The 16,037-nt window shown below is 39.3% G+C and overlaps 1 protein-coding gene across 1 annotated transcript; it reads left to right on the top strand.

Moving 5' to 3' along the window:
- Positions 1-2,571: 2,571 nt before the first annotated feature.
- On the top strand, positions 2,572-3,504 carry LOC103599540 (N-formyl peptide receptor 2-like). The gene has a single exon (XM_008583694.1). It carries the CDS (start codon positions 2,572-2,574, stop codon positions 3,502-3,504), a length of 933 nt encoding a protein of 310 aa, XP_008581916.1.
- The last annotated feature ends 12,533 nt before the right edge of the window (positions 3,505-16,037 follow it).

The raw sequence follows: 16,037 nt of genomic DNA, 5'->3' as shown, positions 1-16,037 counted from the left end.
TCTAGAGAAGTAGCGTTAGCGGATGAGAAAGTGTTTAGTGTCCATTTGAAATCTGTGGTGATAAATTCAATTGCACTCCTTAATAATTGAAATATTGGGCAAGTCACTTCCCCTCTCTGATACATGGTTTCCTCTTGTATTACATCATAATAATACTTGCCCAAAGGCAAAGATGTTGTAATTAGAGATGATAAAATGTACTGTGACTGGCACATATTAGGAGCTCACTTAACTGCAGCCATTTCAATCAGTACAGATGTCATCAGTGATTCACAGGTTCTCTTCCCCACCTTGCAACTAAGGGGCCCCATAATTTTGTAACTTTGCCTGATTGGCCTGTCCTCTCGTGTCATTGCACAATCATGCTTCCTTGTTCTATCAACATTTTAAAATCAATGATTTAGAGATTATAATTACATTTTGTCTTCTAAATGCCCTGTAGAATTTTGAAGGTTGAGTGAAGTGAACCTGAATCTTTTGAGGAAATATGGGGTTGGAGAAGTTTAACAGCACAACTCTAGTGAGAACAGTCTGGCTGAACTCAAGTCCTATCTCTACCTCTTTCTAACTGGGAGCTTTAAACAATTCATGTAACCAATTTAAATCTCAACTCCTTCATCTGTACAATGGCTATACCAATTATCACTAAGATTATTCAACATTTGTGATATCTCAGTGTGCTCAGTGCTTTACACATACGAACACATAAAATCCTCAAGAGCCTATGAGGTGAGTGCTGAGAGGGTTGAAAGAGAAGCTCGTGGCATGTGGATGGTGTTTAGAAGTCGTAGCTACTATTGATATGAGCTGGGCATTTGTTCGTGATTAGACCTTGAACTTCTACAATGCTTGGCTCAGGATGAGAACACGACACAGCACAGAACGTGGTGATGACCAAGAGCCAGCATTTGTTAAAGACTTGCTCTGTCTGTCCTAGAAGTTTCAGTGTCTATTCTTGCTTCATCCTCATCTGAAAACCAGTGTTCACAAAACTACCTCTATTCTGCAAAGGAAGAAACTGAGGCTTGAAGAGACGTTATTGACCAAGTACTAATGTTGGGGTGGTGTCATAGATGAGAGTGCAATACAGAGCTGACTCCAGAGTCCAGTAGTCTTTACACTATAAGAGTGACTCTTAATTGGGGGTAATTTTGCCTCCCAGGGAACATTAGCCCACAGACCACAGTAAAGGAAACTTGATCAAGTGGCATAAACATAGGGGTCACAGAGACCTGTAGGTTAAATCAGATATAATAATTACATATGTGACTTGGTCCAGAGGCTGGGATGGACTAAATTTGGGGATTCTTATGTTTAAAATCATGGAAATTGATCCCAGAAGCTTCCCAGAATATCTTCCCACCATGTTAACATGCAGAATTTAATGATGTGCCCTCCACCAAAGCAATCTCTTGCAAAGAAAATGGGATTCCTGCTACCAGTTAGACTAATCCAGATTTACCCCCAAAGGTGAAAAAAGGGACACATTCCCCAAAGGGTGAGCAACTAAACAAAATGGTGGTTTGGTTCATGTAAAAGGATGGAGGAACAAATATTGGGGGGTAACCAGCAACGTCTGTCACAAATGGTACAGTGGAGGCAGGAATTCAAAGTCAGACCAAGCTGTTACTTACTACTCAAATGACCTTCAGCAGACTTTATAATTTCTCTGAATATCAATTTTTTCTTATAAAAAACTGGAAATAATAAACACGATAGAGCTATTATGTACACCCAACTGGATCCCATATATAATGCAATGCATGGTCTCAAATAAGAACCCCACAAATATTAGCAAAATGTATTGTTTATACACTTATTTTTTATACACTTACAAAAGGTATTGTTCATACACTTTATGCCCTATAACACTAAAGCTGTAAATGGGAAAAATTCTTTGCCTCCCAAACAGAGAAGAACTCCATATCAAGCAGAAACAATAAAAAGAAGATTGAAAGTAGAGTTAGGGCCCCCTCGCTGACTTCCTCTGGCACAGGATACACAGGATGTAACATATTACTTCACATTTCCAGTAACTCTTGAACTATAAACTCAAACCAAACCCTAAAACTTTAACTAGTACTAACCAAATAATAGGTCAAGTGTTCTCACAGTGGGGAGGGATAGGAGCTGGAAGACTGGGAGAACCTGGGTTGAAAGAGGTTGCAGATCTTGCCAGCATTTTTGTATTGAATCTTGAAACAAGATTTCAACCTACTGACTCTGAGTCTAGTGCTTTCCTCACTACGTGGAAGGTGCCTGTGCTCAATTTTCTGTTGTCTATACACCCTCAGTATAGTGTTTCTGCTTCTGGACAGGCACCTTGTAATCCTCTTGGTAAAATAATCAGCCTGATTAAAATGCATATTAATAATTATGGGAATATGAAGAACTATCTGTTCTCAAAAGAACAGGTAAGATGGTGCCAGTTGTATCGTATCCCTCACTACAAGGCTCTGAAGAGTGGGTCTCTTGGCTGGAGTGGGAGATACAGTAGAAGAATAGGCATGCTGTATGATGGTTCCACGGGGGAGAAATGGCCATTGTTGAAATGTGTCAGGTGTGGTCAAGATGGAAACCAACCTCTCCACCGCTCTGAATGAATATGAAGAGGTGCTTCATGAGTCGGCTGTCTACACTCTTCTGCTGATGCTCTCATTGGTGGTACTCAGGGTCACCTTTGTCCTTAGTGTCCTGGGCAATGGGCTCGTGATCTGGGTGGGAGCATTCCGGATGGCATGCGTGGTCACCACCATCTGCTACCTGAACCTGGCCTTAGCCGACTTCTCTTTCACTGCCACCCTACCATTCCTCATCATCTCAATGGCCATGAGACAAAAATGGCCTTTTGGCTGGTTCCTATGCAAGTTAGTTCACACTGTGGCAACACAAACCTTTCCGATGGCTGTCATTGCTCTGGACTGCTGTATTTGTGTCCTTCATCCAATCTGGGCCCAGAACCACCACACTGTAATTCTGGCCACAAAGGTGGTCACTGGACCCTGGATTCTTGCCCTAGTCCTTACTTTGCCAGTTTTCGTCTTCTTGACTATAGTCACTACTGAGGAAGGGGACACATACTGTACTTTCAGCTTTGCATCCTGGGGTGACACCGCTGAAGAGAACTGGAAGTTGGCTATCACCACGTTGGCAGTCAGAAGAGTCATCTGGTTCGTTATTGGCTTCAGTGTACCTATGTCCATCATCACTATCTGCTATGGGCTCATCGCTGCCAAGATTCACACAAAAAAAGGCCTGATTAAATCCAGGCATCCCTTACTTTGTCTAATTGTAGGTGATAAGACTCCCATTTCAGGAGGGGTCCTGCCTTATGCCCGGGAGGAAGGAACACTGCACAGAGAAACCAAGAAAAATGTGGACAGACAGGACTTACTGGGTCTCCCCACTCAGTATATTAGCATTAGGTTATACCCTTTTTGTCCCAAAACATCCCTACAGGGTTTTCCACACTTCAGTCATGCCCATATAGTGAAGCTTCCATAAAAACCCAAGAGCACAGGGTTCGGGGAGCTTCTGGATACCCGAACATGGGAAGGCTCCTGGAGGGTGGCATGCCCTAGAGGGCACAAGGGCTCTAGGTCCCTTCCCCTATATCTCACCTCATGCATCTCTTCATCTGTATCCTTTGTAATATCTTTTATAATAAATGGGTAAGTGTAAGTAAGTGTTTATCTGAGTTCTGTGAGCTGCTCAAAAAATTAGTCAAACCCAAGGAGGGGACATGAAAATGCCAGTTCATAGTCAGTCAGTTGGAATCCCAGGTAAAGAAAACCACTAGCTTGCAATTGGCATCAGAATTCGGTAGTTAGCGTCATAATTGAGTTGAATTGGAGGATACTCTGACGGTGTCTGCTGCAGAACTGATTACTTGCTTCATGTGGGGGGAGAAACACCCACACATCTGGTGTCAGAAGCATGTTGTGAGACTATAGTGGGAGAAACTGTGTTTTTTTTTTTTTTTTCATTTCATCTCCTAAAAAATTTGGGAAATGATTCCTCTAATTCTGTTCTCTAGTGTTATATCTTTTTTAAATGTTTAGAAAAGTTCACCAGTGAAACCAACTGGGTATTAGTTTTCTCTCTAGGAAGGCTTTAAATAATAGGTTCAATTTCTCTAACAATTATTAGACTACTCAGTTTTCTTTTTCTTCTCTGTCACTTTTGGTAAACTGTGATTTTCAAGGAATTTGGCCATTTCATCCAAACCACCAAACTTATTGGCATGAAATGGTATAATAACTATGAAAAGAACTTGATACAGTTTCTTTCAAATAATGAGAATGTAAGCTATTTGAGGGCAGGGATTTTGGTCTGTATTTTTCACTGATCGATCCCCATCCCCTTGTATACAAAATAGTGCCTGACATGTGACAGGCACTCAATAAATATCTATTGAATTAATGAGTCAATAAACAATAGTATCACCTAGGTATCAAGTGAAAACCTTTAATTAAAATTATCTTCAACCCTTGTAAAATGAACCAGGCCATGTCCAGTAAACTCCCGTCCTCATGCCTACATTTACAAATTCCCATGTGGCTTACAATTTCATGCATATCTCTGGTTCTGAGTTTCTGCTTCAAGTAAGGTACTTTGACTAACTGCTGCCTGATGACTTTGTTTTGAAAGAAAGCAATGCACAATAGTACTCAACCCTTTCCCTGGCTTTCTGCAAATAACCACTTGCAAATGGTTCTTCACTGTGTGATATACTCACCTGATGCATCGGCAAAAGAAATAATGCAAAATGAATACTAAACAATTCTGTTATCAGAAGTTCTTCACTCACTTCACTGCTTTACCCAGTCATCGTTCTTTTTCCTTTCCCTCATTTCACCCATAAAGTTTTTTTGCATTTCCAGTGCAGAGCAGGTTCCCCATTTCATTTGTATTCTTAACTCCTATAAATGAATTCCCAAGAAATGTACACTCTTAAATACCCAACTAAGTTGCAGCCATATTAAATAAATAACAAGGAAAAAATGCAGAAAGGGAAAGCCGGGAGCCACAAAGGACACTGTACGACCTCTAAATAGAGAACCAGCGCTTCCGGATTGGCTAATTAAGAAACTTCCTCCACTGCCAGGGCCGGAATTCGTACTGTTCTTGCTCACTGGCCTTAGTTAATTGCAACAGAATAGTGCCTGCTACGTCCTTCCCATTTTTCTATTCTTCATTCAAAGTCTTCATTGTGGATTTCCAATTTTCATTGCACCATAATGTATTGGGAAGAGGAGGATGTTTTTAAGTTTATGGGACACTTACCACACACACCCAAAAATAAACATTTCTAGGCCTGATTAAGTCTAAAACTCCAAAATAAAATGGGGGCTATTATCCTGGAGAAAGATAGGACTAAATCTTTATTTGGAGAGAAGAGTGTTAGAGAGATGTCGTGAGCTGTGGTAGAGACTGCCAGCTGCCTACCCAATATTTATCCCCCTTCTTTATTAATAACGTGGATGGCAATTCATCCAGCTAAAATAATACTTTTCTCAGCCATTTTTTCAGATAGGTGCAAATAAATTCTAAGCAGTAAAATGCAAGCGTTGTATCATGTCAGTACATAAGAGGCTTCCTCTTTTTTGTCTCTCTCATTTTTTAATAGACTATTTTTTAGAGCCATTTTAGATTCACAGCAAATTGAGCATAAGGTGCAGAGAAGTCCCATCTACCTGCTATCCCCACACATACACAGCCTTCCCCATTATCAACATCCCCCACCAGAATGGTACATTTTTTACAATTTTTCAACCTACATTGACACATTATTATCATCAAAAGCCCATAGTTTAAATTAGGGGTCACTCTTGGTGTTGCACATTCTATGAGTTTGGACAAATACACAATGACATGTATCCACCATTATAGTATCAGACAGAGTACAGTAATTTTACTCACTGCCATAAAAAATCTTCTGTACTCCACTTATTCATTCCTCTCTCTTCCCTAACGCCTGATAACCTCTGGTCTTTTTACTGTCTTCACAGTTTTGTCTTTTCCAGAATATCATATAGTTGGAATCATACAGTATGTAGACTTTTAAGATTGACTTTTTTCACTCAGAGATATTCACTTAAGTTTCTTCTATGTCTTTTCATAGCTTAATAGCTCATTTATTTTTAGCACTAAATAATATTCCATTGTTTGGATGCACCATGGTTCATTTATCCATTAACCTATTGAAAAACATGCTTATTGCTTCCAAGTTTTTGCTATAAACATCCATGTGCAGGTTTTTGTGTAAACATAAATATTCAACTACTTTAGGTAAATACCAAGGAACACTGCTGCTGAATTGTATAATAAGAGAATGTTTAGTTTTGTAAAAAAACATCAAGCTGTCTTCCAAAGTGTCTATATGATTCTGCATTCCCACCAGCAATGAAGATGATACACATTCTTGCTGGCATTTAGTGTTGTCAGTATTCTGGATTTGGGCCATTTCTAATAGGTGTATAGTGGATTCTTGTTTTAATCTGTATTTCCCTGATAGTACATGATGTGGAGCATCTTTTTATTGTCTATTTGACATCTGTATATCTTCTCTGTTAAGATGTCTGTTATGGTCTTTGGCCCATTTTTTTAATGGGCTATTTATGTTTTTATTGTTGAGTTCTAAGAGTTCGTTGTGTCACCTCTCACCCAGGGTGATGGAGACACAAAGGATTACTCAAAGCCCATTTCTTCTGAGCAGTGAGAAGACCTGAAGGGGTTAATTTCCAGGAACCCTCAAGAGAAAGACATTCCTCCTTGGAAAATAGCACTGAACTAGGGTCTTCTCCCAGTGTTTATTTTCCAAGCCAGAAAGTTACAGAAAAGGAACATAGGTGGTTACAAAGAACAGTAAGATAATTGTCATGGCAACAATCATTAGGTTTGGCTGCACCACAGACATCTGCCCTTAGAGCCAGCAATTTCGCTGTGTTACAATTCTTTATCTACAACAGAGACTTTAGCCTGGGGAAAGTTTCCTGTCTTTTACAAGCTTAACATTTCTATGTGTAATTTTTAAAAGTTAGGCTATACCTGAAACTATAGAGCCTTAGAAGCTAGGCCCTGTGAGATACATTTGCTTTATAAATGTTATTATACTCCACACTTTGTATATTTTCAATAACAGTCCTTGATCTGATATGTCTTTTGCAAACATTTTCTCCCAGTTTGTGACTTATCTTTTCATTTTTCATTGTGAGTGTCTTTTGCAGAGCAGACATTTTTAATTTTAATGAGGTCCAGCATATCAATTCTTTCTATCATGGATTGTACCTTTTGGGTTGCATCTACAAAGTCAATGCTAAACCCAAGGTCATCTAGATTTTCTCCTTTGTTATCTTCTAGGAATTTTATAGTTTTGCATTTTACATTTAGATCTGTGATCCATTAAACTTTGTGAAAGGTGTAAGTCTGTTTCTAGATTTACTTATTTATTTATTTTGTGCATGGATATCCAATTGTTACCCCACTATTTGTTGAAAAAACTATCTTTTCTCCTTTGAATTGCCTTTGCTCCTTTTTCAAAGATCACATGACTATATTTATGTGGGTCTATTTCTAGACCCTCCATTCAGTTTCACGGATCTATTTGTTTATTCTTTTGCCAATACAATGCTGTCTTGATGACTGTAGTTTTACAGTATGTCTTGAGATCAAGTAGTGTCAGTCTTCCAACGCTGTTCTTCTCCTTTAGTATTATGTTGGCTATTCTGGGTGTTTTGCCTCTCCTTGTGAACTTTAGACTCAGTTTGTCCTGTCCACAAAATAAATTGCTGGGATTTTGATTGGGATTGCATTGACTTTACAGATCAAGTTGGGAAGAGCTGACATCCTGAAAATATAGAGTCTGCCTAGCTGATAGAGTCTGGACATGTTGTCTCCACCAAAACTCATGTGGAAAACTGATCACCAATGTGGCAGTGTTGGGAGCTGTTTGAGTCATGGGGGCAGATCCCTCATGAATGGATTAATGCTCTCCCTGAGGGGTGAGGGTAGTGAGTGAGTTCTCGCTCTATTAGTTCCCACAAAAGCTGGTTGTTTAAAAGACCTGGCACCAGCTCTCTCTCTCTCTTGCTTCCTCTAGCCATGTGATCTGCTTGTACCCACTGGCTGCCTGCTGCTTTCCTTCTTAAATAGAAGCAGCCTGAGGCCCACGCCAGATGAAGCTGTCCCAGAATTGTAAGCCAAACAAACCTCTTTTCTTTACAAATTACCAAATCTCAGGTATTCTGTTATAGCAACACAAAATGGACTAATACAAAAAATTGGTACCAGAGAAGTGGGGAGTTGCTTATAACAAATACTTGAAAATGTGGAAGTGGCTTTGGAATTGGGTGTTGAGGAGAGGCTGGAGGAATTTGGAGGAACGGGCTAGACAAAGCCTAGATGCTGGTGAAAGTTGAGAAGGCAAGAAAACTAAATAAAGTTTGGAATGTTTTAGAGACTGGTTAAATGGTGGTGACCAGAATGCTTATGGAAATATGGACTGTAAAGACCATTCTAAGTAGGTCTCAGACAGAAATAAGAAGGAATTTATTGGAATCTGGGGCAAAGATCACATTTGCTTTGAACTGGCAAGGAACTTGGCTGCATTGTGTACATGGCCTAAGACTTTGTGGAAGTTGGAACTTAAGAGTTGTGAACCAGAGTATGAATCAGAGTATCGCAGAAGAAATTTCTAAGCAGCAAAGCATTAAGGAAGCTGCTTGCATACTTGTAACAGCCTATGCTGAGTTATGGCAGCAAAGGCATAACATAACATAAAGCCATAATTTAAAAGGGGAGCAGAGTGTTAAAATTTAGAAAATCTGAAGCCTGGCTATGTGGTAAAGAAGCAGAGAGCACGCAATGGTGCATCCCAGTGAGCATTAATTAAGAAGGTTAGTGCAAAAGAAAGGGACTATCAAGAGAAGGAGAAAAAGGCCCTGAATGCATTGCAGAAGACTCTGGGGCCGACCCTTCCATTTCAGGCCCAAAGACCTAGGGAGACAGAATGGTCTTGGGGAACAGGCCTAAGGCACCCTCCGCAGGCTCGCTGCTCAGGGCCACCTTGGGATGCTGCTCCCTGTGCCACTACCCCAGCTACTTTGGCTGCCCCAGGAGTAGCTAAATTGGCCCCAGGTGTGGCTTCAAAATACAAGCCAGAAGGCTTGGCAGAGTCCACATGGTGTTAGGTCTGCAGGCTCACAGAATGCCAGAGCTGGGAAGGCTTGGGAGCCTCCACCACGATTTCAAGGGATGTATGGAAAAGTCTGGGGGCCCAGGAGGAGATCTGTCACAGGGACAGAGTCACTGAAGACAGCCTTCACTAGAGCAATGCCGAGTGGAAATGTGGGGTCAGATTTGCAACAGAGAAACCCTAACAGTGATATGATTAGTGAAGCCATGAGAACAGGACCACCATGGAGACCCCAGACCTGTGGAGCTACCAGAGTGAAACACCAGCTTGGGAGAGCTGAAGTGTGGCCGGTGACCAGGAAAGCCATAGGAGCAGAGCTGCCCTAGGACATGGTGACCCAACCCTTGCACCACTGGCGCAGAGGACACCGAACATGGAGTCAAGGTATAATGACTCACCAGCTGTAAGATTTAATGCCTGTCCTGTTGGGATTTGGACTTGCTTGGGACCTGTTACCCCTTTCTTTTGGCCTATTTCTCCCTTTTGGAACAGGAATATGTACCCTATGTTTGTCCCACCATTGTATCTTGGAAGCAGATAACTTATATTGATTTAACAGAAGGACTTTGAACTTTGGACTTTTGAGTTGAAACAAGTTAAGACTTTGGGGATGAAATGAATGTATTTGCATGTGAAGAGACATGAGTTTTGGGGGCCAGGGGTGGAATGTAGTGGATTGAATTATGTCCCCCCAAAACTCATTGAAGCTTGAATTGTGTCCCCTAAGTTTTATGTATTAGAAACTTAGCCATCACTGTGACTGTTAAGAGGGTGGGAATTCCTCTTATGGTAATTGTAAAATGGGGCCTTGAAGAGGTGATTGGATTGCAGGACCATGCAGTAATGAATGGATTTTAAATGCTGTTCAGGGTGTGGTTCTGAGGGCTTTAAAAGAAGAGGAAAATCTGTCTTTCTCTTTGCTTTCTCTGTTTCCACCACCTTGTAATGTGAGACCCCTGGGTCACTGTCACCACCACCAGATGGACTTTGGACTTCCCAGCCTCCAAAACTGTTAGCAATAAATTTCATTTTCTTTATAAATCACCCAGTTCCATGTACTTTGTTATAAGCAACAGAAATGGACTAATACACTAGTGATGAACATGAAATCTCTCTTGATCTTTTTTTAGTGCTTTGCTTTCTTTCATTCAAATTTTGTAGTTTTCCTCATATAGATCTTGTACATATTTTATTATATTCATACCTAAGTATTTCATTTTGAGGTGTACTAATGTAAATGCTATTGTGTTTTTAATTTCAAAGTCCACTTGTTCATTGCTGCTATACAGGAAAATGATAGTCTTTTTGTATAAACCTTGTATTGTGCCACCTTGCCACTTTTTAGTTCCAGGAGGCTTTTTGTCCACTCTTTTGGATTTTCTACATAGATAATCATGTCATCTGTGAACAAAGACAGTTTTATTTCTTCCTTTTCAATCTGTATAACTTTAAATTCCTTTTCTTGTCTTATTGCATTAGCTAGGACTTCCAGTAAAACGTTGAAAAGCATTATGAGAGGAGACATCCTTGCCTTGTTTCTGATCTTAGTGGGAAAGCTTCAAGTTTCTCACCATTAAGTATGATGCAGGCTGTAGGTTTCTTGTAAACATTCTTTATTAAGTTGAGGAAGTTTATCTCTATTCCTATTTTACTGAGAGTTTTCACCATGAATGAGTGTTGGATTTTGTCAAATGCTTTTTCTATATCTGTTAATACAATTGTGTGATTTTTCTTCTTTAGTCTGTTGGTATGATGGGTACATTAATTGGTTTTCAAATATGGACACAGACCTGGGAAAAATAAATTTTTTATATAGTCATGTGCTGCATAACAATGTTATGATCAATGACATAACTGCATATATGATGGTGGTGTAGCCTAGGAGCAATAGGCTATACCATATAGCCTAGGTATGTAGTAATGCTATATCGTTGTTTGTGTAAGTACACTCTATTATATTCACATAATGACAAAATTGCCTGATGATGCATTTCTCAGAACTTACTCCCATCACTAAGCAACCCATCATGTGTTGCTTATACTTTGTTTTATATACTCCTGTATAATTTTTCTATGCTTTGTTGGGTCTGACTTACTAATACATTCTTGTGAATTTTAGCATCATGTTCATGAGAGATGTTGGTCTTTAATTTTCTTTTCCTGCAAGTCTTTGTCTGAATTTGGCGTTAAGGTGATGCTGGCCATAGCATAAGTATTTTCTTTGCTTCTGTCTTCAGAAAGTTTCTTGTTCTTTTTATTTCCTGCATTGTACTCCATTGGAAAAATGTAACAAAATTTATTTAACCAGACACATTTAATGAACATTTAAATTGTTTCTGATTTTTTGCTGTTACTAACAATGCTACAACAAATAACTCTGTACACACAAACATCCCTTTTCATGTGTGTGGGTTTGTCTGAGAGGTAAATTATAAGATAGTATGAAATTTAGGGGTTTTTTCCCTGCTTTTCTCCATTGTCACAGCTATAAAGACCATTGCTACATTTCAGGAAAATAACTTTTTGGTGTATATCTGGAAACTGATTAGGTTGGCCAAGAAATATCAATCCAGGTAAGGAATGATTGATTGTTTGGATGTGATACTGGTATCGTGTCTATTGTCTTTAGAGTCATTATCTGTTACAGATATAGACTGAAGTAATTTATGATAGAATATCTGGAATTTGCTTTCAAATATTCCAGAGTAAAAGAAAGGAAGGGGAAGATAAATAATAAAATTATTGGTAAAATATTTATAATCATTGCAACTGGTGAATAATTATACTATTTTCTTTACTTTTGTGTATACTTGAGATTCCTGTTAAGACATTTTTTTGAAAGGCTCTCCTTTGCCCAGCAACTTTACACCTAAATAAATACTCTCAATTATATTTATTCATGTTCAGCAACATACATGTTCACAAATGTTCACTGCAGAATTGTTTGTAGTAGCCAAAAACTGTAAACAATCTAAAAGTTCGTCAACAATAGAATGAACAAATTGTAGTGTATTCATACAATAATTATTCAACAACAAAATATTTTTAAAACTACATTAATATAGATGAATCTTAAATATTATGCTTAGAAAATAGAAGACATAAAACGGTATATAAATATAATTCTGTTTACATAAAAAAATTTTAAGTCAGCAAAATTAAGCTATAAAATTTAGGGATACATAAACATCTCGTAAAACTATAAAGGAAAGTGATGAATTAATTACCATAATAGTAAAGACAGTGATTACAATTGTGGAAGACAATTACCAGTGAGAACTATGTTATGGCTGGTGGTTTCTGGAATGCTGAGATGATCTATTTTTTGATTTGCATCGGTCTACATGGGTGTTTATTTTACAAAAATGTATTAATCTTTATGTTTATCTTTTGTACATTTTTTTGTGGAGGGGTTTATCATATTCTACATTTTTAAAGTTTAAAAAAATAAGTCAGTCAAACTCGGTCCCTGTTCCTTTACACCAGGAAAGCTTTATAGCTTCTGGATTTAGGCTGCTGGAAGTAGGGTGGCCATTTTTACAGGCACTATAATTTTCTAAATTTGGATCTCCTAGGACAGGGAAAAGTGAGGGGTCAAAGGCAAAGGCAATAAATAATTCTGGCATCACTGGCTTTGGTCTCAAGTGCTAATAAAAACTAACTCATTAGCAATCGAGCTCCATCTTGTGGCTGCTAAAACACAAAACAAGAAAATGAAAGTCTTGCCTCATTCTCAGTCTTGACCTCACTGGGAGACAACTCTAGAACAACCTGGTTATATTTCTATGAGCTCCCCCAGTGTGAATTTCTGAGTATATCTTAATAAGAAAGTTTGTTTTTTCAATCCAGGCAGTCCTCTATATTCTAGAATGTACTCTGCAGAGACTGGAGAGTCTGGAGATCTCTCCTGTGTCTCATCCCACCCTAAGTTTCCTCTGCTACTAGATAAAAAGAAAATCTGTGTACATGTTTCATAATCTTGGGATCCTGCTGATTGTTCAATTGTGTTTCCCACTCACATTCCCATCTTGTACTTCTCCCAGCTTTAAACACCATATGGATAACTATGTCCCAGATGCTGATCCACAACTGATCCTATTCCATCAGAACCATCCGGGGATGTACTGTTTAAAGTATGGGTTAGGTCAAGGAAGCATCAAGGTATCTGATTCATAAAATCTGGTGCAGAACTCAGGAATCTATGTTTATTCAGACTGGATTTATTCACTTTATGAATTTCATGGTAATTGTGATGTGCAACCAGATTCCCCTGATTATTTGCAGTTGAATACTCTCTTTTTTAGAGAACACCATAAAAACTAATATTTGACCATGAGAATAAGAACTAATATTGTGTATTAGGAACACAGATATATCTCTAAAGTCCACATCCCAGAGCAAATGGTTTTCTTCATATGAAGATGATGACAGCCATTGGAAGAGGGATGTGGGCCAAAGTTCAGTTAGCAAAATAAATCTTGAGGGAAAGGCTCTTGTTCCCAACATCCTGTGCAGGACCCTCTGGGAGCAATTTTTGTCTTGAAGTGGCAGTTGTGAGCAAGCTATGCTGTTAATATTCTGTTCTTCTGGAGGAGAGGTGCTCAGAAACTGTGCAGAATCAATAATTAATCAGAAAGAACCCTCTCCCTCCCTCCCTACCTCCCAATTCCTACCACGAATAGTTCTGTACATCAATATACCTAAATCTGGATCAGCTTTTGTATGGATACGTAAAGCAATAGACAATGAGACAGGAAGGACAATCGCTGATACAAAAAAAGAGTGAATATCTCTCCCATAAACCATGCCATCTCCTCTCACCCCCTCAGGTTCTAACAAAAATTTTCTGTCCTAGTTTTTGGAGAAGTAGTTGTCAAATGGTTTCTCTCGACCAGGGTGTTTTATTCCAATTGAAGTTGCAATCTAGGAGTGAAACTAATGATAGATAATTTTGTCAAACTCACATAGAGTTGGAAGACTTTCTGGTTGATTAAAGTCTTTGTAATTTATAATGTTTAACCTAATTTCAAGTCACACCTGATCTAATATTATACCAAACAGTTCCTGTATTAGTTATCTATTGATGCATATAAAATCATCCCCAAAACTCAGTGGTGTAAAACAATAGTAATCTAATTCATTATCTTTTACAATTTCTGTGGGTCTAAAATTTGGGAGTGGCTTTCTTGAGAATTTCAGGCTTGGGATCTCTCATGAAATTGTAGTCAGATGTCAGCTGAGGCTGCAGTCATCTGAAGGGTTAACCAGGGCTAAAAGATTTACTTCCAAGTTATATAATCACATGGCTGGAGAGTTGTTGTTGGTAAGTTGGTTCCTTTCCACAGAACTGCTTGAGTATTCTCACAACATGGCTGCTGGCTTCCCCTAGAATGAGTGATCTGAGTGAAAATGAATTAGGTGGAAGTTTCACTCTTTTTATGACATAGGCTTGTAAGTTACATAGCACTACTTCCACTGTGCCTCATTGGTCAGGACAGTTACCAGTTCCCACCAGATTAAAGGGGAGGAACAAACATCCCATCTCCCAGTGGGAAGAGTGTGAGTTATCTCTAAGGAGAGCAGGTGGGATAAAATAAATATACAACATAAGTATCTATGGAAAATACAGTCTGTCATAGCCTCTAGAGATCATTCTAGATTGTAAAATGACAGTAAGCGTTTGACTGCTTATGATAGGTGTCTACATTATGAGAGCATAAATATAAATTTTAAGTCCAGCTCAATAGGACGGATCATTAACAAAGGTTTATATAGTCTATGATGTTCTACACCTGATTCAATGTCTTCCCAGTTTATCACTTCCTATTCCATTATCATTACTATCAAAATATCAAAAAGCAATGGATGGGGCCAGCCCCGTGGCTCACTCGGGAGAGTGCGGTGCTGGTAGTGCTGAGGCCATGGGTTTGGATCCTATATAGGGATGGCCGGTGCACTCACTGGCTGAGTGCAGTGCAGATGACACCATGCCAAGGGTAACAATCCCCTTACCGGTCAAAAAAAAAAAAAAAAAAAAGCAGTGAATGTATCCAGAGAAATTTAGTTTCTATCCTTGACCATTCTACCTGTTTCCTTCCTCTCCCTATAGTGTTGGTGACAGGAATTAAGGTTGTACCAGGGATCAGCAGAGACGTCCCAATTACCAATGCCAATCTTGCTACAGTTACTGTGCAGCACCCACTCTGCCAGCAGAAGAGATTAACACTGGGTTCGTGATGTGGCTGGCACCTTTCCCCAGGGTGATCAGTCAGCTACCTAGTGGCTGGTTGAACACGTGGGCAACATTCATCATGGAAGGGGCGGTGTCGTGTTCTTATTGGAGAAGACATTTACTCTGGATATAGATTTGTGTCCTCTACACACAGCACTTCTGTCAAAACTGCCATTTGTGTACTTACAGAATGCCTTGTCCATCATCCCGGTATTCCACACAGCATTGCTTCTGACCAAAAAACACTTCATAGCAAATGAAAGGTGGGAATGGGTTCATGCTCTGGAATTTCCTAGTCTTCCCATATTCCCCACCATCCTGAAGTAGCTGGCTGGATAGAATGGTGGAATGGCCTTTTGAAGACTCACTTACAGCATCCACTAGATGGCAACACCTTGCAGAGCTGATGCAATGTCCTCTAAGAGGGTGCCTATGCTCTAAATCAGCATCCAATATATAGTACTGTTTCCTTCATCCTGCTAGGATTTACAGGTCCAGGAATTAAGGAGTAGAAATGGAGTTGCACCACTCACTATTACCCGTAGTGATCAACTAGCAAAATTTTTGCTTCCCATCCCCATAGCATTATGCTCTCTTGGCTAAGAGGCC

The sequence above is a fragment of the Galeopterus variegatus genome, unplaced genomic scaffold (assembly GCF_000696425.1).
Source record: "Galeopterus variegatus unplaced genomic scaffold, G_variegatus-3.0.2 Scaffold2997, whole genome shotgun sequence".
NCBI lineage: Eukaryota > Metazoa > Chordata > Mammalia > Dermoptera > Cynocephalidae > Galeopterus > Galeopterus variegatus.
Note: the sequence above shows the minus strand (reverse complement) of the source record. Positions and strands in the feature narration are given on the sequence as shown.

Bases quoted from the DNA above. Each gene is read 5' to 3' on its own strand.
- LOC103599540 (XM_008583694.1), top strand. From the start codon at position 2,572: ATGGAAACCAACCTCTCCACCGCTCTGAATGAATATGAAGAGGTGCTT.